General features: G+C 40.5%; 3 protein-coding genes across 3 annotated transcripts in view; 1 reads left to right on the top strand and 2 right to left on the bottom strand.

Moving 5' to 3' along the window:
* LOC118415598 (methionine aminopeptidase 2-like) overlaps positions 1 to 13,847 on the top strand; it is a 22,039-nt gene extending 8,192 nt beyond the window's left edge. The window contains exons 7-11 of the mRNA XM_035820300.1: positions 8,606 to 8,700; positions 9,043 to 9,139; positions 9,512 to 9,615; positions 10,099 to 10,214; positions 11,401 to 13,847. Coding sequence (XP_035676193.1) covers positions 8,606 to 8,700; positions 9,043 to 9,139; positions 9,512 to 9,615; positions 10,099 to 10,214; positions 11,401 to 11,653 — 665 coding nt within the window. The 3' untranslated portion in view covers positions 11,654 to 13,847. The remainder of the gene's footprint in view (positions 1 to 8,605; positions 8,701 to 9,042; positions 9,140 to 9,511; positions 9,616 to 10,098; positions 10,215 to 11,400) is intronic.
* Positions 13,848 to 15,201: 1,354 nt separating this feature from the next.
* Positions 15,202 to 16,518, bottom strand: LOC118416467 (histone H4). The gene is made up of 2 exons (XM_035821575.1): positions 16,240 to 16,518; positions 15,202 to 15,776 (listed from the first exon to the last, which is right to left on the bottom strand). Exons 1-2 carry the CDS (start codon positions 16,417 to 16,419, stop codon positions 15,645 to 15,647), a joined length of 312 nt encoding a protein of 103 aa, XP_035677468.1. The 5' UTR covers positions 16,420 to 16,518; the 3' UTR covers positions 15,202 to 15,644.
* Positions 16,519 to 16,899: 381 nt separating this feature from the next.
* LOC118416220 (kelch-like protein 24) lies at positions 16,900 to 18,892 on the bottom strand. Its single transcript, XM_035821304.1, has one exon. It carries the CDS (start codon positions 18,889 to 18,891, stop codon positions 16,900 to 16,902), a length of 1,992 nt encoding a protein of 663 aa, XP_035677197.1. The 5' UTR covers position 18,892.
* Between the last annotated feature and the right edge of the window lie 5,581 nt (positions 18,893 to 24,473).

Genomic DNA, 24,473 nt, shown 5'->3' with positions numbered 1-24,473 from the left:
TTCCCAAAAAGAGTTTGGAAATGGTTTTATGTTTTGAAACAAACTAATCACACAAACTAAAGCAGTAAAGTTTGTGATGTTAGTATTGACATTTTAGTATACATTGAAGGATTGCGATGAAGATTATGTTAATGAGTTATGTGATATTTTGTTGCACCTTGTGGTTTTTATTTTGTTTCTCCTAGTGCAGTTTATGATTATTTATATAACTTGGTAGTACTGATTTTCTTCTTTGGAGCTCTTCAAAGTCATCAGTGCTTAAAGTATGCAAACCAAAGCAGTTAAGTTTCTAAGTAAATATCAGTGGTTGTGCTTACTTTAAATTACTGCATAGATTATGTTCAGATAAAGGTGATCAAATAGATTGGCAAAATGTAGCGTTTAAGCAAGGTTTTCCTTTTGCAGTGTTCCTTATACAGTAGAAGCCGCTTAATTGCACGGCCTATTTGCCAGTGAATTTCGTGCAATTATCCGGCTGGTGCAATAATGGTTTGGGATTTGGGGATTCCGTGCAGTTAACAGAAGTCTGCGTTAATCCGACGTGCAATTAACTGGCTTCTTCTGTATAAGATCTCTTCCTGCACTTTAAGCTCATAATCTCCCCCACCCCAACCTCTGATTTGACAGCACAGTGGTTATGTGTATTTTTATTACTTTTCAGTTACATTCACACCCATACAGGCAGCTTTCGTAGCGCCACATATGGGTGTTCCAAAAAATTGTAAAAAACGATCATAATATTTCCGACAACACTAGAAATGTCGCTCTGTGTTATATTCCTCTTTGCAGCTTCAATATTTGTGGTCACTTTAGACTCATTGTGCAGTTTCTAATTTCCATAACTTAATATGAATCATTTTCATGTTTGTAGACCTTTGGAGTCATCGGTAACTTCAGCACACAAACCAACCAAGCAAAATCTTTAATGATACTGTAAATGCATTTAAGTTCGCGGGGATTTAATTTCGCGGCAGTGGGGGGAAAAGTACTTTTCGCGGTGGATTTAAGTTCGCGGTAACACCATAGTCTGCAGTCTTATACAATGCTAGAAAAATGTTCGCGGTGGTTTTAAGTTCGCGGTGAAGTAGTCACCGCGAAAACCGTGAACATTAATCCACCGCGAACATTTCTGCATTTACAGTATTATTGACATATGAGGTGTACTTTGGAGTAGTGCATAAATTATGTTAATGAGGTGGGTGATCTTGTTTACATAGTGTGGTATTTTGAACCAACAAAGCAAAATCTTTAATGATATTATTGACATTTAAGTATGGTATGAAGTATTGCATAGATTATGTTAATGAGGTCTTGTTTACATGTTGTGGTATTTTGAAGTATTGCTTAGCTTATGTGGACGATAGAGGAAGAAGCTTGATTGACTCATTTACAAAAATACAGAGCCTTTTGTATGTTCAACAATGAACTGCACAATAGAGGTTAGTTATAGTGGATCGAAGTGATTCTTCACAATAGAAACTCAACATTGACAGTTGCAAACAAACTCTAAACCAGACCTGACACAGCTTACAGATGTCCCTTATCAGGGCTCGAAATACTGGGTGCATGTGCACCCAGGTGCACCCAATTTTGATCTGTGGGTGCACAGGGTACACCCAAATATTTTCATAGGCTTATGTATGTAAAGATGTCAGTATACTAAGTAAACACCATATTCTTGACTATCTATGTGTTAGAAAGATAATGAAATGTCTGTCATAGACTCATAGTACTTCCGATTTCTGAAGAGCACCATTCAAATTACTAATTTAGTAGGTTTGCAATTAGGTTACTCTGATATTCTACTTTATTTTATGTGGTGCACCCAAAAATATTTTGGTGTACCCAATTTTCTAGTTTGGGTGCACCAGTGCACCTATTCCCAAAAATGAATTTCGAGCCCTGCAATTAGGCTTTTACCATGGTCATCACTAGGGCTGGGTACCGGTACAGAACATTCCGGTCCAGGTCCAATTCAGGTCCAAAGGATCAGGTCCAGGTCCGGACCTGAACCTGGACCTGATGCAGTATGACTCATACCAATGGTCCATTTCACTACAAAGAGATCTGTTTGGTGGAGTATAAGACTTACACTGGCGTTTTAAAATCCTACAACGCTAACTGCACCAGTATGATTGGCTGTAAACCTTGGTAGAAATTACTATAAACTCTACTCTACTTCACTCTTGTTATTTTCTTCCACCTGCAAGCGTCAAAACGTGTGGATGCCTTATAGAATAATCTGTTAATTTTCTAATCGGTCCAACATCCGGTCCACCTAATTTTTTCAGGTCCGGTTTTTCTGGACCGGTCCAATAAGAAAAACCGGTTTTGTACCGGTACGCTGTACCGATACCCAGCCCTAGTCATCACTTATCAAAAGTGGCCGGCAAAACATATAACACCATGTAACATACATTGTCCTAATTCCACCAGGTGCCATTATACCGCCACCTCAAAAAACATTGTTATAGAGGCCTTCTCTAGATTGTCTTCAACACCTAAATACAATGTATCTGAATTGTATAAGATTAAACATTCGGTGTTCAAGACAATCTTGGGAAGACCTCTATACTAACGTCTTTTAGGTGGCGGTATCATGGCACCTGGTGGATTTACGATAGTCGATGTTATATGTGAAGTTCTTACCATATCCTTCTTTCTATTCAGGTTTTCACCCATTTGTTGCTGCTGCTGACACTTGTGCCAGTGCATGCATGCGGGTGTCAAAAAATATGATTTTCCGATGGAAATGAAATTTCCGACAACACAAAAAAGTTCGCTCTATCTTATATTCCTCTTTGCCGTTTCAGTATTTGTGGTCATCGTAGCCTCATTGTGCAGTTTCTAATTTCTATAACTCAATTTGAATCAGTTTTATACTTGTAGACCTCTGGAGTCATCAGTAGTTCAGCACACAAACCAACCAAGCAAAATCTTTAATGATAGAATTGACTTCTAAGTATACTTTTGAAGTATTACATAAATTATGTTAATGAGGTGGATGACCTTGTTTACAGCTTGTGGTATTTTAAAATACATGTATTGCATAGCTTGTCTTGTGTATGTTGACAATGAACTCCAAAATACAGTTGATCAAAGTGATTCCCCACAATAGTAACTATAAACATTAACAGTGGCAAAAGAACTCTAAAACAGACCTGACACAGCTTACACACAGCTTTATATGCCTCATCTGTGAGAGTTATGTGAGATGTGAGATATCCTGTATGACTGTGTGTTATGTTGTAGACTTGTGTATGGGAGACTGTTGCCATAGTCAAAGCTGTAAGGCTGATATCATCAATTAGGCTTTTACCATGGTCATCACTTACCAAAAGTGGCCGGCCACAAATGTATAACACCATGTATATGTCAAGTTCGTAATAGATAGATGATGGGCGTGGCTTGATTATGTGAAAATAAGTTAAATATGCACCTATGCAGGCTGCTTATGTAGCACCATACTGTAAATGCAGAAACTTTCGCAGTGGTTTAACCGCGAATTTAGAACCACCGCGAACATTTTTCCATGGCAGTAAGAGACTACAATGCATGGTGCTACCACGAAATTAAAACCACGCTGAAAGTCCATTTTCCCGCTACTGCGAAATTAAATCTCCACGAACTTAAATGCATTTACAGTATCCTTCTTTCTATTCAGGTTTTCACCCATTTCATGCTGCTGCTGACACTTGTGCCAGTGCATGCATCAGGGTGTCCAAAAATATAATTTTCCGATAGTTTTTCCGACAATACTTGAACATGTGAGTCCTCAATATGAACCTGTCTGACGTTCCATTATTTGTGGTTTGGATTGATCAGTATGATATCCATTTTCTCATTTCTGTATGTTAGTTTCAGTGATTTTTTAGTTTGCAGTACTTCAATGTCATTACTACTCCAAAAACTAAACCAAAGAAGGGAAGATGATAATGTTAGACTTGATATTAAAGCACACTTTTAAGCCTTGGATAAATTATGTTAATGAGGTGGATGATGCTGGTTACAGCTTGTAGTTTTATTTACATTCTCTTAACATGGTAGTTAAGTTTGAAACACAGCGGGGGTTAAGGGGAAGTCCGGGGGGAAAGGTGAACGGGTAGAAGGAAAAGCTGAAGGAGTTAAGTGGGGGTGCTACATTATGATAATGAGATGGATGATACTAGTATGGAAAACATGTTTCTGCGTTATATGTTTTTATAATATCTGTAATAATAAATGGTGAAACATTAAGTTTGGTTTAATAATTTGTTTAATTGCTTTTTAGTTAATTTTCCACCCAGGCAGCTTTCCGAGCGCCATTTATGGGTGTTCAAAAATTGGAAATTCTCGGAATTCTTGTCAATGAAAACTTTAGATTGCTCAGCATCGTAGCCCAGCCTGGAGTGGTTAAGTTTGTGGTCCTCATAGTGTCATAATGAAGTTTCTCATTTATATAACTTTATTCAAGTAACTTTCTTCTTTTTGTAGAGCTTCGAAGTGATCAGTACTTGAGCATACAACCAAAAGAAGCTTGTTTATACTAGAATTGGCATTTCAGCATACTTCGAACTGTTGCATAGATTATGTTAATGAGGTAGATGGAATGACATTGGGTTGTGCAGTTGTGGTTTTACTTGGATTCCTTTGTGATATGATGATAGTGCTGTTTCTTATTTCTGTAACTTAGTGGCAGAGTTTTCTTATATAAGTATTCCTGTGGTAAACTGTTGCATGCAAACCAAAGCAGTGAAGTTGTCTTGGTTAATAAGTACAAGCTCCTCAACGGTCACTGCCCTCCACACCTTCAAACCCTGATACCCAGAACCCGTGCGTCTGCTACTGAGTCACGTTACTCCCTCAGGAACAGCAACCACCTGACATCTGAACTCACTAAGTCCACCAGAGGACAGAAAACATTCATCTACAGAGCAACAGCACTCTGGAACACTCTCCCTACTGCTACTCGCACAGCCACCTCCACTGCTTCTTTCAAAAGAAAACTGTGGGAATGTCTAGGCAACCCTTACGCATGGTAAATTAGTCATACACGTGTATATACAGACCCTGACCTCTCATTGCAAATATTGTTGTCGATGATATGATGTTATATACTCCATTTTAGATGATATGCAAGTTATCCTACACCATGTACATACAAATGTTCTTTTTTCTCTTCGCCAATGGCGATAGAGTATGTTTTTGTCGACTTGAGTCTGTATGTAGGTCAACAGCATATAACTCGAGAAATTGTAGATGGAACTTTGTGATTTTTGGTAGGTGTGTAGCGGTTGTCGAAAGGAATGCCAAGTTTGAAAACGGTTTACCTGGCGTTTTCCTACGGTACTGCAGCGAGCTTGGTATGTTTTTTGCAGTTTGTTTTGGGCAGCATAAGTCAAAATCTAGCTGGGCGATTTTCAAGAAACTTGGTAGGTGTGTAGCGGTTTTGGAGAGGAAGGTCAAGTGCGAAAATGGTTTACCTGGCTCTTACCTACGGCGCTGTAGCGGGATTTGTATGTAAGTGCGTTTGTCTGTAAGCAAGATAACTCGAGAACCCTTGAATGGATCCTGATGATATTTGGTAGGTGGGTGGGGGTCAAGAAAACGAAGGTCAAGTTCGATAATGGGCCCCCTAGTGACTGCCTAAGGTACTGCAGCAAAACTTTTATTTTTGACACTTCGTGTTTTGGATATGCTGTGGTCATGATTTTTGAGTGGTAGATAGCCCTTGGGGCAGAGAGTAAGTGCTGTGAGTTTGGACCCCCTAGCGGCTTTTTGGGAACTGCAGGCACCGATTTCCTTTCAAACTTTGAACGAGAATAACTCGAGAACGTGTTGACGGATCATCAGGATTTTTTGGTATGTAGATAGAATGAGTACTTAAAATAATAATCTACATGGAAAGATGCATTTAATTGTAATCAGTGGCCAATTAACAGAAATAAACTGTTTTGTATCTCACTTGACCTATATCTATGGACACATCTGTTTGACAGATGTTTTTGCTGGAGGAAACACTGACAAGCCGTGAGCTGGACACTGAAAAGCTTGAAATTCTGATTGACCAGGGGTGCTATCAGGTCATCTTGTACAATCAGGTCTTGTTTTGGTAGCATTTGTGGGGTTTGGGGGTAGGTACTATTTAGTAATAGATGAATAAGACCTTAAAGTCTTAAATAAAGGCATGATTTAGTAATACATGAATAAGACCTTAAAGTCTTGAATAAAGGCATGATTATTTGGCGAAGAGATGGGTTCGTTGAACTCTAGTTTTAATTTGTATTGTTTATGTGTTTGTCAGCAGGGCTAGCCCTTTGTAATAGCCATAGGCTAGTTGGGCAGCCCTGGCTGTGTGTTCGATGCAGCCAAACCAATAAATAAACATTTTGGTATATAATTATGTAGTTTGAGTGTTGCAATCATTATATTAATAAGGCGACCATAGAGATTAGGTTGATTGACACTGCAAAGACGTGTTTTATTGTTTTTCAGTTAATTTTCCACCCAGGTAGGCAGCTTAGTTAGCGCCACGTCTGGGTGTTAAAAAATTAAGAAATTCCCGATGGGATATTCCTCGCTTATGAAAACTCCTATGCCTCTCATCGTTGTGGCCCAGTGTGCAGTTGTTAGATTTGCGGTCCTCACAGTGTCATAGTGAAGTTTCTACTTTATATAACTTAATCCAAGTGATTTTAATTTTTATACACCTTCAGAGTCATCAGAACTTTAGCATCCAATCCGAAGAAGCAAAGTTGTTAATGTTAGTATTGACATTTAATCATACTTTGCAGTGTTGCATAGATTATGTTAATGAGGTAGATGGCCTGAGATGGAGGTTGTGGTTTTCTTTTGATTTCTTAGCATCATAGTGCAGTTTCTTATTTCTGTAACTTAGGCCACAACAAATTTATTTGTTATTTGTTGCTTTTCGGATTTTTTTTTTTCAGAAAAAAATTGGACCTACGGCCACACCAATTTAATTTCTTGGTTCACGGATTTTTTCATAAAAAATATGGAGCGAGAGGGCGAAATAAAAATAAAAATAAAAATCGTAAAATGGTTGGGATAAAGGTAACGGCTAATCCAAAACATAAAGAAAAAAAGTTTTCAGCTTGAAAAAAGTACAAAAACACTATTTTTGTACAGTAACAGCACCTGTACCCACACTTTAAGGAGCTTATAATATAAAGGCCAATTTGCTTCACCAGAAAGTTGGTGAATGGTTTCATTAATGGTGAAAATTTGCTGAGTGGTAATTTTTATTTTTATTTTTTTTCCCAAAAAATAGGAGCGAGCGAATCCGTGAACCAAGAAATTAAATCGGTGTGGCCTACAGGCCAATAAAAAAATAAAAATAAATTTTTTCAAAAGGTCTGGGGTAAAGATATATCATATGGCTTAGATAACACAAAAACAACAGCCTGAGAAGTTTAGTGGCACGTTTTATGCAATGTATCCCTTCCTTTTATTTGTTGGTAATGTTCTGAATAAAAGGCATTGTTTTTAGACTGAAATAATGTGTATGTCGCTCTGATGAGTCTGAATGCCAATATGTACAGGTTTGTGGTAGCAAAACCTGTATTCTTTTTTCTCTGCACTTTTTTTTGGAAAATGATAAAAAAAAAGATGGACAGGCGAATCCGAGACACAAAGAATAAAATTGGTGTGTCCTTGGTTGCAGAGATTTTCTTATAAGTACATTGTATTCCTGTGGCACCTTTGCATGCAAATCAAAGCAGAGATCAACATTTTGGTATACAATCATGTAGTCTGAATGTTGTATACATTATGTTGATAAGGCGATCAAAGAGATTTCATGATAACTTTAGATGTAAGGTTGATGTGAGAATTGCAGTTCCCCTAATGAAACCTGGATACTGCAAATATGTTTTATTACTTTTTAGTTAATTTTACACCCAAGCAGGCAGCTTTGGCAGCGCCACGTCTAAAAATTAGTACAAATATTTTTCCGATAGTTATTTCCGACGAAGTCCACATCGCTCAGTCATCTGTATTATCCTGTTTGCAGTTCCAATTTTTGTGGTCCGTGTATACTAGCATCAAAGTGCAGTTCATAGTTTCTATAAGTTATTGTGAATCAATCTCTAGATTGTAGACCTTGGAAGTCTTCAGTATACTTCAGAACACAAACAAAAAAATGAACCGAAGAAGTTAATGTTAGTATCAAACCTTTAGGTGAAATTAGTTATAATGCCTAGATTATGTTAATGAGGTGGATGGTATCAGTTACAGGTCACTCACAGTCAGCATTCTGATTGGTGGAACCAGTAAGAGTCTAACCAATAAATTTGCATATGTATCATGTTGCTACATACATGTTATACAAATGCACATTTCAAGCAACTTCCAGTCCAGGCTAGCATAGCAGACAATACTTACTAGGTATATCTTTTCACAAACAACTGTACAGCTCGTTGATGGTTTGATGCACGGGGGGAATTTTTTTTGGTTTCGGGTTTTTTCTTCATTACCCTGGCAATTAAATGCTTTAATCACATCTTTCACAACAAGTGTCAGCTAAGTTTGAAGAAGATGCATAAATTATCTTAATGAGTCCTCCTGATATGATGTCTCATGTCCGCTGTGTTTGCCTTCCCATCAGGCCACATCATCGACTGTGCCTTCACCGTGACCTTTAACCCCAAGTACGACCAGTTACTGGCAGCCGTGAAGGACGCCACCAACACCGGAATCAAGGTAAAGAAAGTTTTTATGAAAATCTACCCAGTCAGTGTGCTTTAAAATCAGTATTAAGTCCAGAAAGTTGGCAGGTTCGCCCTACTTTAGTCAAGACAGAAAAAAAGAAATACTGTAAAGTGTCTTTGATTTCACCGTGATCGAATTTTATGGGAGGGGAAAAAACTAAGTTTCTGCAGTCCACTCTGTGTATCATTTGTTCAACCTTCCAGACCATTTCAATTTCATAATGTGGCAACTTTCTTTTGGCCAGACTTCTTTTTATTTGCATGCTCACATCAGTTTTGGCATAATCAAATCACCATGGCCTAAAGCAACTATTTTCATTTGTTGTTGTTTTAGGAAGCAGGAATCGATGTACGGCTGTGTGACATTGGAGAGAGAATACAGGAAGTCATGGAGTCATATGAAGTGGAACTAGGGGGGAAAACTTACACAGGTAAAAATAACATACTTGGAATTGTTATATGTGGAGATAATATATATCATTTAGACTTCAGGTATCTTAAGCCGAGAATCCATGCTTTCGAGGGGATTTCTATTCAAAAATTGTGCTGACTATAGCAACCACAAATTTAGTTTCCTGCGCATGCTTTTCTAGTGCTGCATTTTCATCTTAGGTATAGCAATGTCCCATTTTAATGACATAATAAGTTGCCAAGCTGTACACCTGAGTCTTCAGTACCCTACCGGTACAGTTACATTCTGATGTATTAGATCTGTACCTTGTTCACATCAACCCCTGATTGAAAACTTTGATGCTGGGTGCCAGTACAAAATTCCCTAAAATAAAACTGAGCTCTGCCCACAGTTAAGCCCATTCGCAACCTGAATGGACACTCCATCGCCCCATACAGAATCCACGCAGGGAAGACTGTTCCCATCGTGAAGGGAGGCGACGCCACAAGGATGGAGGTTTGTATGTTTCTAACATCAATGGAGGTTAGACATCCAGGTAATAAGATGCACCAAATAGCAGTTACTTAGGCAACTGGGTATGATTTTGGAAATGGTCAGGTGTTTCAGACACCACCCGTTATCTTCCGTCAGTGCCACTGAACAAATCTTGTCGGAGAGCAAGTTTGATATCCTAACTATGAATTGATATGCAAAGGAGAACTTTGAACTTTAAACATTAAGTCTTGTACTTTGGCATGCACACGTGTTAATTGTGCTAAAACTTATATGATATACATTGTACAAAGCATTTGAAATATCCTAATTTTAGTGCAGTAATGCAGTCCTGTCTACCTCAGGTTTAAGTCCAGGTATGGACTTACAAGTAAATATATTATGATGCGATTTGCATGACCAAAAGGATGAAATACTGTCCATCCTTTCTTCACTTCTTCACAGCCATAACTTCTCACTTGAATGAAAAGATGATTTTATTTTCAGGAGAACGAGTTCTATGCCATCGAGACGTTCGGGAGCACAGGGAAGGGTGTGGTGCACGACGACATGGAGTGTTCTCACTACATGAAGAACTTTGAGGCTGGTCATGTGCCACTCAGGTCAGTAACCTCCATACATAGCCTCCAGAAAGTTCTCTGAGCTCTTGTATCTCAATTTTGAAGATCAGCAACTTACCTGCATTCAAAATATCAAGACAATGCACCCAGGCACTCTAAAGTTATAATGTTCTCACATTCACAGACACAAGAAAACATAGCCTTCTTGATTAATGAATGACTGAATGAATGAGCTCTATTGCACCACATTTGTACATGGTACATGTACAAAGTAAAGCAAGAATGATAAATCAGTTTGAACAATTATGCTCATCTTGTCTAAGGTCTTCGGTTGCAGGAATATGATGTATTTTTTGTGAAATTGTGTATTGACATGCTGCGATATACAAATGTTGATAACAGGGAATTGTGTAGAACATACAGAGTTTCTAACTTCTTCTCAATTATTTTCCACCCATGAAGGCAGCTTCCATAGCGCCAATCAGGGGTGTCCAAAAATATTTTTACTATTTGTATCAGTTGATAACAGACAGATGTTTCATTCCTTATTATGAACCTGATTGCACTTTCTACCTTTTGTGGGTTAGTTTTTAAATCATTTGAACATCATGGTGCAGTTTCCTATTCCTGTAACTTAGTTTCATGTTTGTAGTCCTTGACCGTCATCAGTTCATCAGCATGTGAACCTTCGCAGCAAATTTATCAATGTTAGTATCAACATTTTGTATACCTGGACATATTGCATATATTATGTTAATGAGCTGAATATCAGGTACAGGTACTGCCAAGGATAAGTCTAGATGTCTAAATTTCAAAAAATAGAAAACATTGCAACGAGAATTGTAGCAACAAGACATGATTCACAATCTACAGTTTCCGTATCCAAGACTAGAGGACAAAGTTACACTAGTGTAGTAGCCTACACGTGTCGGTTTGCACTGAACCAAATGCTGCCATACTATAGCTAGTGCCACTCCTACAAGTACCAAACACTGCAACAACTACACTGACATGACTACATTCACCATTGTCACTTCTAATACAGCACTACTACTATCAAGGCTACCGCATGACATATTTTCCCATTCTTGTTTTTTTCTCTCCAAAATCAGGCAAAAATCTGTTCATGTGCTTATGTCATAGACAGAATTTACATGCTGTGACCTTCTGATTGATTACAATCATGTTCATGATCTTTTCTTTTCCCCTGCACATCTTGTCTTCCCAGAATGCAGCGTGCCAAGCAGCTGCTGGGCGTGATCAACCAGAACTTCGGCACGCTGGCGTTCTGCCGCCGCTGGCTCGACCGCCTCGGGCAGTCCAAGTACCTCATGGCGCTGAAGAACCTGTGCGACGCGGGGATCGTGGACCCGTACCCGCCGCTCTGCGACGTCAAGGGCTGCTACACCGCGCAGTTCGAGCACACCATCATGCTCAGGCCCACCTGCAAGGAGGTCATCAGCAGAGGCGATGACTACTAAAAACATTGGGGGAAAACTAGCAAGTGCTGCCCCCTAGCACCTCTTACCAGTACTGCAGCTTGCCAGGTATTACATAGCCTGGTATTCATTGGACAAACACATCTAGAATACTGAAATCAGCAGAGGGGACGACTACTAAATAAAGTGGGGGGAAAACTAGCAAGTGCTGCCCCCTGGCACCTCTTACCAGTACAGCAGCTCTTAAATACTGACATTAGCAGAGGAGATTACTACTAAACACAGTGGGGGAAAAGCTAATCTCCAAGCAGATCCTATAATGGCATAAGACCAAGTACCAAACTGGCTAAGGAGTATAGTCAGCCAAAATGTGTCGATTGCCTTGTAGCAAAACACACTCCTAGGCCGGCTTCACTCCTCTACCAGCTTTTGATACTATCTTATGCTACTGTAGGATCTGCTTGGAGGTTAGAGAAAAGCTAGGATAAAATTACTGCCTAAGTGCTGCCCCCTAAGCACCACTTACCAGTACTGCAACTCGCCAGGTAGTACACAGCCTGGTATTCATTGGTAGAGAAAAAGAAACTAAAACACCAAAAACAGTGGAGAAAACCTAGGATAAATTTACTGCCTATGTGCTACTGCCTAGCACCTCTTACCAGTACTGCAGCTCTCCAGGTATTACACAGTCTGATACTCATTGATTGAGAAACAAATCACGTTAGAATGCTCATCTAAAATACTGGCAAGAGCTCTAATTGGTTTTGCTTTCTTCCTAACATAGAAGACAGTTTTGTAAGTGGATAGAAACAATACTTAGAACAAGGGAAGGTCCTAACTCGGAAGAATTAGCCATCACTTGTATTTCCTCCCCATGATGCAGTAGTACTGTTAAGTTGCTAAATAAGGGCAACGATTGATCATGTGACTTTGAAGATAAACACTGTAATAACTGTAAACATTTAAAAACTTGTGATTTGACTTTTTTTGTTAGGATAAGCAACAGTATCTTTTTTTTTTCCTTCCACCAAAAAAAAGAAGTATTAGAAATTTTATTCTCTTTATTTTTTTGTAATATCTAGATCTGGAAAATGAATATTGCTTTGTGTAACTAAGCTGTTTGGCCATACATTTATTGAACAAACAATCTATACAGCATAAGGTAACAAGGCAAAAAAGATGGCAGGCTTCACCCCCTTACCAATACTACTAGTACTTTGCAACTCTTCCAATAACAGTAGCACTGGGGAAGAATGACAACAGTGCTTTTGTGTATATTAGGAAACTGCAGACACAAACACAGACAAGCCAAAACTTTCTCTATTGGGGAAACTTTGCTTATAGAAATATGTAACATACATTTACATTTTGCAATAAGAAACGTCTTGATTTATTTGAAAAACAGTCAACCTCTGTACTTTGTAGCCTGTTAATCTCAGTACCTACTAGTATTTTTAAACCAAACTGCCTCATTTAGAACATCTTAAGCATCCTGTTTATCATTTTTTCTATTAAAGTAGAAAAATGAGTTTTGGGCAGTTTGGGCAACTAATGTGTAATTGTTGTAGACAGCATGTAATGGGACGTGCATAGCTTGTAGTAGACACAGAGGAAAAATGCAATTGAATGGGGTATTTTGCTTTCGGGTGATCAAATGTGAAGGGCAGTAAGTTAAAAGTTCTTTCTACGGTCATCACAGTTCCTAGTGAAAATAATCAGGTCACAGTTCAGGAATCTGCATGTGTAGTCATAGTGCATTGTGGTCTAGGTCAAAGGTTAAAGTGCCTCTGGTATAAACAATTGTGTAAATGTGTGTGCACATTGATGTTTTTTGGTTTACTTCTAAGAGGCCTTGGCCTTTGACCTTACCCACAATCCCAAGTGTGCTATAACTGGAATATCGCTTGTTCCACTATAACAGCTAGTTTTGAGTCTTCCTGATTATAAAAGAAGTTAAAGGTCTTTAGTGGGGAAAGAGAATAAGTGCTGTAAGGATAGCTTGTTTAAAGATATTTTTGCCATAATTGATGACTGATCTAACACGGTTTTGAATTTGAGAAAAGTCTAGATTTTGCTTTCTAAAACTACTGTAAAATGCTCATGTACAGTAATGTCAACATTCAATCATGACAGAAATGGCTTACACATGTACCTAATAACTGAAAGGTGTGACAAGATGTGTACCATACATGGCTCAGTGGAGAGGTATAGGGCATTAAACATGATAGAATTGACTTTTCCCATGTCTCATTCATGTATCGATAATAGTTGCAAAGATCTGATTTTGGTGCGATATTTTGACGCTCAACAGTAAAATCTACTTTCACCTAAGGCCACACCAATTTAATTCCTTGGTTCACGGATTCGCTCGCTCCTATTTTTTGGAAAAAAAAAATAAAAATAGAAATTACCACTTAGCAATTTTCACCATTAATGAAACCATTCACCAACTTTCTGGTGTAGCAAATTGGCCTTTATATTATAAGCTCCCTAAAGTGTGGGTACAGGTGCTGTTACTGTACAATAATAGTGTTTTTGTACTTTTTTCAAGCTGAAAACTTTTTTCTTTCTTTTGGATTAGCCGTTACCTTTACCCTAACCATTTTACAATTTTTATTTCCCCCTCTCGCTCCATATTTTTTATGAAAAAATCCGTGAACCAAGAAATTAAATTGGTGTGGCCTAAGATGATAATTTTGCCTCATGTCAGCAACGTCTGTTTTACAATGATTTAGTTTTACATGTACAATTTTTTGCTGTTTACCTTTATACAGCAAAAAGGTGAGAAGAATCAAAACATTGTAACAGGACAGGGTAGCTGCCTTAAAGCTTCCCAGCACAAATACCTGGCCAAGGCCAACCACCACCTTCCCCAGACTCTGGTGGGAAGTAAGTAGTGACAAAGTCATCTGTGTTTGGGAGATAGTTAGGTAAGGTTACTTACTAGTCTTTAAATGCCATCTGCGCCAAGTGAATGAGTATTTTCCAAAAGTCAAACTCATTCTTAAGTGCAATCAGACTCAGAGTAGTGAACCTGGGTTAGAGTAGACTTTTGATTCCAGGCTCCAGCACCAAAAACTTGGTGGAGGATTGATCTTAGCAAAGTCCTTGAGAGGCCCTGAATGTTTGATGAAGGCTTCGCATGCTGTGTGGGAGGGAAACTAACATTCAAGATGAACTCAACTAAGTAACCCTCCATTAGGCAAGGATTCAGCACCAAGGACAGCATCTACAAAGGCGTGATTAGGGTGGTCTGAAATTTAGGGCAAGCCTATTTCACATTTGACTGAACAAATCCGGCCTACATCATAGATATGTCTTTCTATTTTTACATTATCAAAATATCGTTATGATGTTAACTTGCAAAATTCTACTGGGTACCCTTAGACCACTGAATATTAAGAAAACTTGAAGCCTTCAAGAATGTTTTTGATCTGTTTGATATCTGAAGTGTGTATACCTCGAGGTTACTGATGCTACATTATTAGTAATCTCTTGCAATGTACCCTTCATCAATTTGTGGTCTGATAATTCAGAGAGGAAGTGAAAGTAAATCAGGTGGACAAAAATGTTACAAAATACTCAACCAGTAAAAAGGCACATGTTTATTGCGACAAATTAACTCAGACAAACATGCAATTTCAATTCCAAACATGCAATTTCAATTTCATTTAACAGTTGCTCTTTTTAAAATCAGCTACAAGTGTGACATTTTTAATCATTTTTGTCAAGCTGTAACGTCTGACAAAGTCCATTTATACTAGGCGAAGATCGCAAAGATTACTCTATTAACAGTCCATGAATTTCACAATATGTAGCCAGAGTTTGGTTCCGTTGGAGTTGGGTAGCATTGGAGTCAGCTGATTCATCCCCCGATTTTTATCAAGCTATAACGTCTGACAAAGTTATACTTATAATTTATACTGGCGGAAGATCACAAAGATTACTCTAAGTAAACAATCCATGAATTTCAACATATATGTAGCCAGAATTTGATCCCGTTGGAGTTGGGTTGCCCTTGGAGTCATCTGATTCATCCCCCGAAGCCGTAGAGGGTGCGCCCTTGCCGCTTGAGCGCGTAGACCACGTCCATGGCGGTGACGGTCTTCCTCTTGGCGTGCTCCGTGTAGGTGACGGCGTCGCGGATAACGTTCTCCAAGAACACCTGGTGAAACAACAAAATGGCCGTCAGGCAATTATACAGAAGAACTGTCAACTTCGATAACTTTTGAAAACGCCGTGTACGCTTGAGCTACCGTCCATTGAAATGCAAATTAGGACAATGGCACATGACAGTCATCACCTGCATGCCTCATCAAACCTGAAAACAGTGAAATTGCTAAGAATAATTGGCCTTTTCTCCATTCATACATCGACACGAAGCTTATCTTTTAGCCTTCAGTACTCATGAAAGACATTTCGTTATGAAAAGGTAGGAGACAATATATTGAAGATCACGTGAAATTCAGTAATTTGATTCGAATGTCATGAAATAGTGCATACCTCATTTACGTATGAATTGCTGGGAATTCTCAGTCTAGAAGCAGAAAGTGGAGTGCTACGAAACAAAAGAAGCTAGGATGTGGTGAAGGTACCGGGCCGGACTCTCGACCACGTGCCAGTCTCACCTTCAGAACGCCGCGGGTCTCCTCGTAAATGAGCCCAGAGATTCTCTTGACGCCTCCTCGGCGGGCCAGACGACGGATGGCGGGCTTGGTGATGCCCTGGATGTTATCACGTAGAACCTTGCGGTGACGCTTGGCGCCTCCCTTCCCCAACCCCTTGCCTCCTTTGCCGCGTCCAGACATGTCGTTCTTACGTTGCGATGTCGGTAGAAGAGACGAGTACGGTCTTCGGTGGTGGTTGAATCGACTGACAAGGCAACCCACTCGGCAGGTCGGATAAATGTGGGTTCGCCACAGGTGTGAAATTTGTAATACACATTTGGTACACTGTGATTGGTCAATTGACAGAATCCTGGCCTGCTATTGGTCATAAAAATGCACTTTCTCGGGATTGGTCAATTCTGATGATCAGATTCTTTGTAAGAAATGCTGTCATATCAGCTTTCATTGGCCAATACAATGATCTAGTTAGGACACCACTGATGCAGTTTTGGTCTGAAGTATTTTGCTAGGACAATTTCATTCTGTAGTTGCTATATGTATTTACGTTGTCATTGATGGCCTTTTACACCAGACCTGTAATCTCTATAGTCCGGCCGTTGAATGTGAATTATACGTAGCATCTAGCGTACAAATAAGCCGATAGGCCGCTAGGAGCACGATTTAGTTACTAGTAACGGTTTCCCCTGATCCCTGGCCACTCTCCTCATTCCCAGTCATGTTTCTCTTTTCGCTTGCCTTGTCCAACCTGTCTAGCATCCAGCTCGGGCCATTGACCGTCACACAGGTGTGGCCTCTTCGGATCAGACCCGATTGTCTTCCGACAATCTTCCAACATCCCTCCGCCGGCCGAAACACCTCTACATTCCCCGTAGCGTAGTCAGGAGAAAGTAGTTCCCTCCCGCCCGTAACGATGATGCTATCATCTGTGGCAGTCATGCCACACTGCAACCGCTTATTCGTAGGCAGGAACACTTTTTCAAACAGATTATTTTCCGTGTTGTAGGCGCACATATAGTCCTGACGTGTGGCATATAGCGGCATCATGTAGATCATGCCCCCTAGCGTGGCTGTGTGGTACTGTATCTTGCAGCCGTGGAACGCAGGATATACTAAAGATTGCCAACTTTGACTGTCCTGTTTGTGTATTTGCACAAGAAATTGGGCTTGTCCCCAGTGTCCCATGACATAGAGCTTCCCCATGCAGGCTGCAACGCAGGCTTTCTCAACTGTCTCAGGTACTGGTTCGATTCGCCCCCACTTGTTTGCGACATGGTCAAAGGCTTCGTAACATTTTTCCGACGACTTCAGAATCCGTCCGCTTCCAAGGGCATACACCTTCCTGTCTGCGGCATGGAGCAAAAAATCCCAGCCGTGTGACTCTAGCAGATCGGGCAAACGTCGCCAGATGTCGTGCATGCACGAGTACTTCCACACTTCGCTGTCTTTATTTTGTCTACAGGGAAAGGTTGCCACAACGTACACATCGTTCTCTAGGACAGTCGTGTTGAACTGCGCTTGGAGCAGACGCTGCGGTAGCTCAGTAACGGTGGCGCAGGCGTTGGTCTTAGAATCGAAGCAGTCAATGTAATGAATTCTCTTACAGCTGTGGTCCGCAAGCTCACTTCCACTCACACCACCAATCTGCAAAACAACTTCATGTCCGGTTAACTCCAACTCCAACGCCTTTATTTTCTCCACGGCTTCTTCCAGGACTTCCCTGAATCGTAGCGAATTTTTTATGCCAATCTCGGTCGTCATTATGAACTTGAGAAAGCCTTTGTTCATCAATGTAATATCAATCTGAAGCTTCTGTAGTAAAGATTGTAGGACGTCTCCTCTATTGTTTGTGTTCCAAAACAGCCACCGTACAACACCTTCCAACAAAGTTTCCCCACCCCACATGTGGCTGTCATCGTTGAGTACTTCTACCAGCTCTTCAGCCGTCAAACCCTCAATGTCGCCATGGGAGATGACGTCAGGCAAATTTTTCAAAGCAAAGTGCTTGGCCTCCCTGGCGAGCTCCTCACAAAAGTGCGTCTTAGCGAAGTGGAAAAGCTCGAGGCAGTGGCTTATGTTCATGTTGTGCACCATGTATTTGCAGCATGCATCTGTGAGGAAAGGCAGCTGAAACATCGAACTCGCGTGGAAGAACAACTCTACGTTCCTCGCAGTGAATGTGACAACACCGGTGTAGACGTAGTTCACAAGTTGGCGAAGTGTTTCACAAGAGATGTCTTTAAAAGTGACCTCCTTTGCTTGTCCTTCTCGGAACCTCCCGAACAGCATCGCTTTGAAGTACGGGCTGCAGGCGGCGAGGACGGCCCTGTGACACCGCAGAACCTCCTTCACTGTCCCGTACTCGTCTCGTACTCGTAACACCACGTCACACAAATGTTCTGTATCTCTCATCTGTTGTAGCACATGAAGTAATGATGATGGTGATGGTACATTTCTGTCCAATCCGTTCTTTACCAACGTGTCAATGAACTTGTTGTTGAATCGATCCTCACCTACGAGGTAGATTCCATTCAGAAGTCTTTGTCCATGGTGCTGATCTTGCCATCGCCACCCATTGTATTTGTCTTTGAGGAAGACGACGCCTTCGCTACCTGTGATTGCTTTGTCTTGAAGATTAGCGTGCTCTTTGGTCATCTTGAAGGCTCCTGTAAAAACAACATAAAGGAATGTTGAAATATACACCAAGACCTTGCTATTGAATAACCATCTCTTCGTATACGTAGAGACGCCTTAAACTTTCAGCAACTTATGATACACTGATTAGCGAATGTCGTTACTCCATAACGTGGCGTCACAGAAGGAATTTATGGTTATTTTTCACCAAAATTTTGACGTCCAGTTGAAAATTATGATAGTTTTCATCTCTCTTCTGTTCCCCTTAGCCTCAGACAATATGGGTCTTCGTACCAGGTAGGGTGAGTGTTGTCTGAGTTATTTGCTTTAAGTAGGAGGTCATTGAAAATGAAATGCATATTCAATACCTCCATGCCATGTGAGACATCCTCAGTGGCTCGTGTTTTACGGTGGCGACCATTTCTAACGTCTAGATAATACATGCTGATTTGAGAAGACCTCGCTACCGCGCCGTAATTTTCGAGTGGAAGAAACTCGAGTCAAGTGACGCTGCTCTAAGGGTTGTTGTTAGCACTGCCCATATTGGTACAGTTATTATTCTTGCCAAATCCCGGCCTTGGATTTTTTACAAAAGGTTTTGTCATTCTAATGGTCTTGTCGAGTCAAAACTATTTCTCTCTAATGGGTAAGGAATCTTGCCGGTGAAACCATGATCTGTCTAGACTCTAATGAATGTAGACCAGTCTCCGTAAAAGGGTCCGTCACAAGCTACGAGGGATGGATAAAGAGTGTGGGGGCCTTACCGGGGAGAAGGTGACATAACTCATATTAACTGGGCACATCAATATAAAATATAAAGCCTTCTATCATTGTCCACCAAATTCTACCTCATTATCAACATATATTCTGCATCTGTCTCGATACGCCGATTGATTTGAACATCAGTGGTGAGTGGTTTCCATGGGAAGAAAAAACATTAAAAATATAATAAACAAACAAAAATGGGAAATTGAGCTGCGATCAGAGCTGTGTGGGTCAACTTCAGAGTTATCTCTGCCTGCAACAAAGATTGCAGCAAGTATGGCCAGAGACATCGCATTGAATGTGTGCTATGCACATTACGTGCCTTCGTTGATATTAAAAAAGAATCGGTGCTCTTGACTTTGACCTTGTTTTGTGCGCAGAAGATTATCCAAACGTCTTTGGTGTATGGTATTGGTTAGCACTTGGTACACAGCAGGAAAATTGTTCACGCAACGATCGAATCTGCAAATCTTTTTAGACAAGTTTAGACATCAGCTAATAGTTACAGGTCACCCCACCCGGCCTGTTAAAAAATAAAACAGGATGGATTTTGAGGTGAAAAATATGCTCGAATCTCTGGCTACCTTGACAAAAAAATGAGCGACCTTCTGACAACTAACAAATTCAGCCTTAGGTCGTTCACAGCGCACGTAGGTCGCATATTACACGCTTCTTTCAAAAAAGTATGCCCTTATTTTATTTATGTATTTATCTATTAAATCTTCAACTTAGTAAATACTGACTGTCAGTAGTGAAATGTTAACAAATGCCATAGAATATAATAAAACGATCGTGTCACGTGCCATAAAAGTGAAAATATTCGAGGTAGTTTTATGTTCACGGTTTCTGTGATAACATAGCGACCACTTCCCTTTCAACAGTAAAACCTTGCATGATAGTTTCACCTGCAAAATGAAATCCACCTCAAATACTTCATTCATTATCACAGCCGCAACTATTTCCCCTAATACAGTAACTATGAACTAATGATTAGGTCTCTGCCACCAGAATCAAAAGAACACGTCTACCTACCTCTCTCGTTAATAGTTGACAAACGGTCAATCTCGACTGTATACGTAGTTTGGGAGCCACCATACCAGTGACTGATATTTCTGTGCTGTCGGTCACGTCTACGCATGTACTTGACCCGAGAGAACGTTACCTTACCAAACTAACACGCATGTATACATGATGAGTTATGTTGCCCTGCAATGCCACGGTCAGGTTGACTTCCAAAACGGTGCCTGGTCGGTCTTTTTGCGGGAACGAAAGATAAAAGTGTAAATCAAGGAAAGCAATGTACACAAACCATGCTGAGCATTGTTAAGTTGTTTTATACGGCTTGTGTGTTTTATTGTCTTTTATCTATATCATACGTTTAATTCACGCAAACTGCCCGCCTGACGCAGATTTGGAGATTTGTCTTTGTAAATCGTGCAGTCTTGACTCATCTCCAGCCAGATCCACGGTGCGCAATGTATAGTATCAAACTTACCCGGTTTGACTCCCTTAGCTGGCTATACTCCTTGGCCAGCTTTGATACTATCTTATGGCACCGTAGGATCTGCTTGGAGATTAAGGCTTGATCATGAAGGATGTCAATGACCTCCAATGGGGGTATTGTTTCTGTTGCACCAATACCTCAAGATCTTTTAGATGAATTTGTTTGAAATTTGGCAAGTTAGTAGTTATCTAGATTTCGATGATGCTTAGCGGTTTTGGATACGGTAGCAGCATTTTCAAATAATGCAGAATTATAAATCTACACAAGCTCTCGCTGCCTTGAGCTAATCAGCTACCTGGCTTCGTGCGACAAAGTACCCTTCTGTACGCGCGCATTGACATTTTTTTCTGCCTCCGGTCTTTTGTTCGAATTCGTTGAAATTACAGAAAAATCCTGTTCTTCAGCAACTCATGTCCTTCGGACAATTAGTCGCGACAGTCGAGACTCAAACCTGTCGCAGTAAAGACGTGCGTTCTGTCAGTGTCAGAATCTCTTTTCGTCACATCGGTGGGTGTTTGGTACTTTCTTTTTGGACTAATGTGTGTGTGTGTGTGTGTGTGTGTGTGTGTGTGTGTGTGTGTGTGTGTGCACGTGTGTGTGTTTGCGGGTGTGCCCGTATGCAGGGGATATTTATATGCACAAGAAGATTTTTAAAGAATTTTTCGCATTGTCGTCCCGGAGATAATTCAAATGTTTGCTCCTCACTAGGCAAACAGGTGAAACCATGAGGAAGTATCTCGCCCTCCTGTTGATCGTGGTCCTGGTGCTGGCCATGATGTCCGACGGGGCTGAGGGAATTCGAATGAATCTACGTCGTCGTCGTCGCTTGGTTAAGGAGACTGAGGAGTTTATCGGCGGAGCTGACCGGCAGGAGCGATCTCTGCGGGCAGGTATGTATATAATCAAATCAACATGACCTAAGGCCCTAAGCAATCTATTTACGCTGTCCCTGTCACCAAGGCTGGCCATTTGCAGTAGCCCCCGGCTAGTATTTCTAGCCACATGCCACGCTCTTGTGTCAAACAAATAGATATGTAGATAGATACAAACTTGTGTTCTGAATTATTGCAGAATTCACTCTTTCTTGTCATCATTAAAACCGACTTTAAACAACACACAACGACACTTAAGATGGATCCGGTAAATACAAACTGGCACCTTATCAACATTTCATGCCCAGGCCGGTCACGAACAGTATCAGGGTAGTGATATCATACGAGACCATACGACCGCGGACCGGCTGCTACGAACTGTGATAGTAAGGGCTATGGCATTAAAATTAATTAAATGAATCATTGAATGCAATTTGACGTTTCTTCCAGTTAAACTACACAAGACCTGTCTCAATACATAGCCCACTTCCTCCAAACTGTTACTCAAAGTCCTGGATGGACTAAGACTAGTTACAACCTCTGACGTATAAGTGTATACTACACTTTTACTTATTGCTAAATCTTAAAAAAGAAATTCAAATTGTGTTATTTTACGTATTTTATGCCTATGTAAATGCTTGTCAGAGGCTGGGATGGAGTCACTTTCCGAACGAGCGAAAGGAAACATACTGGTTAACGTGTACAAGGCAGTTCACAACAAGGCGCCGTCCTACTTACAGAACATGTTTAAATGGATGTCTCCACCTGTGCTACACAGACGAACACGGTATGCTACAAAGCAGCTGTCGGAATGGGACCCCCACATGTTGAACGTACCAAAGGCTCACGTCCAGTCCTTCAGAGGTTGTCTGCAGTTCCAGGGCCCTACGTTGTGGAACGAACTTTCTGCCGTTCAGAGACAACAGACAACGCAAGCAACTTTTAAAAACGGACTGATGCAGTAATACTGTTGGCAGAACTTTCACCGTTATCGTATTCCTATATTTAAGTTATATGACTGTGTAGTTATAAGTCGTGTATGGTGTCTGTTTTTATATGTGTCCAGAGAGTCCTGAAAAACAGGCTGAAGCCTGAGCGATGTACTCTGGTAAAACAAATAAAAATGAAAATGAAATGAAATGTCATTTGATGTACTCCTGCTTTATTCCATATAGATGGTCCACTGTATAATGTACGTATGTTCGATGGAATGCCCTCTGTATTGCCTTGTTGCAATTGCAATTAAATGGATAAAATCTTATCAATATATCACGGTAATAGATCTTCTAGCCTGTCTAAAATCGCGCTCCTACCGACCGGCCTTACAGTTGCCATGACCTAGGAGGGGGTCATTAACTCCAGTTAGCGAGAGATTGTGTAAACACAGGCTAGTAGATCTTTCTCTGATTTTCTGTTTCTCATCATGAAAACTTCCATTTTTCTGTATTTGTGCAGGAGAGGAGCCAGAGATGGCTCTCGTCGATGAGATCCGCGAGGGCCCGGCCGGTGGATCCTGAGGTGCGAGCCTACATGGTGGCGAGTCTGGCGACGCTGCACTGTTGTCTCTACTTTCGGCATCAGGCATTTCTGCAGTGTGAAGTACTTCTACTGATCATCTACAGTCGGTCGTCTGACGTATCAAGCAAACATGTAGCAACAGTAGCATAATAAAACTTATATACGACAACGTAATCGCATATAGGTATTTTGTCACATTTGCACAGTTTGAGGGATTAGTTACGCTCCAAGCAGAGGTTTGTGGGGAAAATCGAGACCTTTTCATGATATGCCGTATTTTTCGACCTGCCGGCAGGGAACAACCTTGGATCCGAGCCACCAGAAACGTAGATAAACACAACAAACAAACAAACCAAAAACTATCCCTCCATATAAAAATTTACATCACTCTCTGGTTTGACATGCAGTTGCTACAACTGCCACAAGATGTCGCTTTTGACACTCGCAGGTACAGACTCAATGGTCCTCAAAAGCTCGGGCCCAAACGTACACCACTTCCTCCATACTTTACAAGCTATCTGCCACCAAGAAATCAAGACCATAGCATGGCCAGGTCAAAAGTTCTGGTGCAGTACCAAGGTCACATACCAGAAGGCCTAAAATTGACCTTGATATTTGTTTTCCCAACACCTACTTACATACCAAATGTCATTGTAATTCATCCAGTGGTTCTTGAGTGATGCTGACTTTAAATATCCAGAAACAACCACACGCATACACACACACACATGCACGCACACAGATAGATAGACCCGACCCAAACCTCGATCCCTTTTCCATGTAGGTAAAAGCGACATGCATTCTGTATCTAGCAAACAGAGTCACTCAATAATAAATATAAACACAAGCAGCACTTCAGCGAATTTACAATATTTTCATTTTTAATCAATAACATTATTGTCATCTTACTATCATCATGTACCAAACCCATACTATTACATTGA

The sequence above is a fragment of the Branchiostoma floridae genome, chromosome 5, assembly GCF_000003815.2.
Source record: "Branchiostoma floridae strain S238N-H82 chromosome 5, Bfl_VNyyK, whole genome shotgun sequence".
In the NCBI taxonomy this organism is placed as follows: Eukaryota; Metazoa; Chordata; class Leptocardii; order Amphioxiformes; family Branchiostomatidae; genus Branchiostoma; species Branchiostoma floridae.
The sequence above is the reverse complement of the archived record's forward strand: the minus strand, read 5'-3'. Positions and strand labels throughout refer to the sequence as shown.

Bases quoted from the DNA above. Each gene is read 5' to 3' on its own strand.
- LOC118416467 (XM_035821575.1), bottom strand. From the start codon at position 16,419: ATGTCTGGACGCGGCAAAGGAGGCAAGGGGTTGGGGAAGGGAGGCGCC. The intron at 15,777-16,239 runs GTGAGACTGGCA...TTGTTTCACCAG, and splicing joins AGACCCGCGGCGTTCTGAAG to GTGTTCTTGGAGAACGTTAT.
- LOC118416220 (XM_035821304.1), bottom strand. From the start codon at position 18,891: ATGACCAAAGAGCACGCTAATCTTCAAGACAAAGCAATCACAGGTAGC.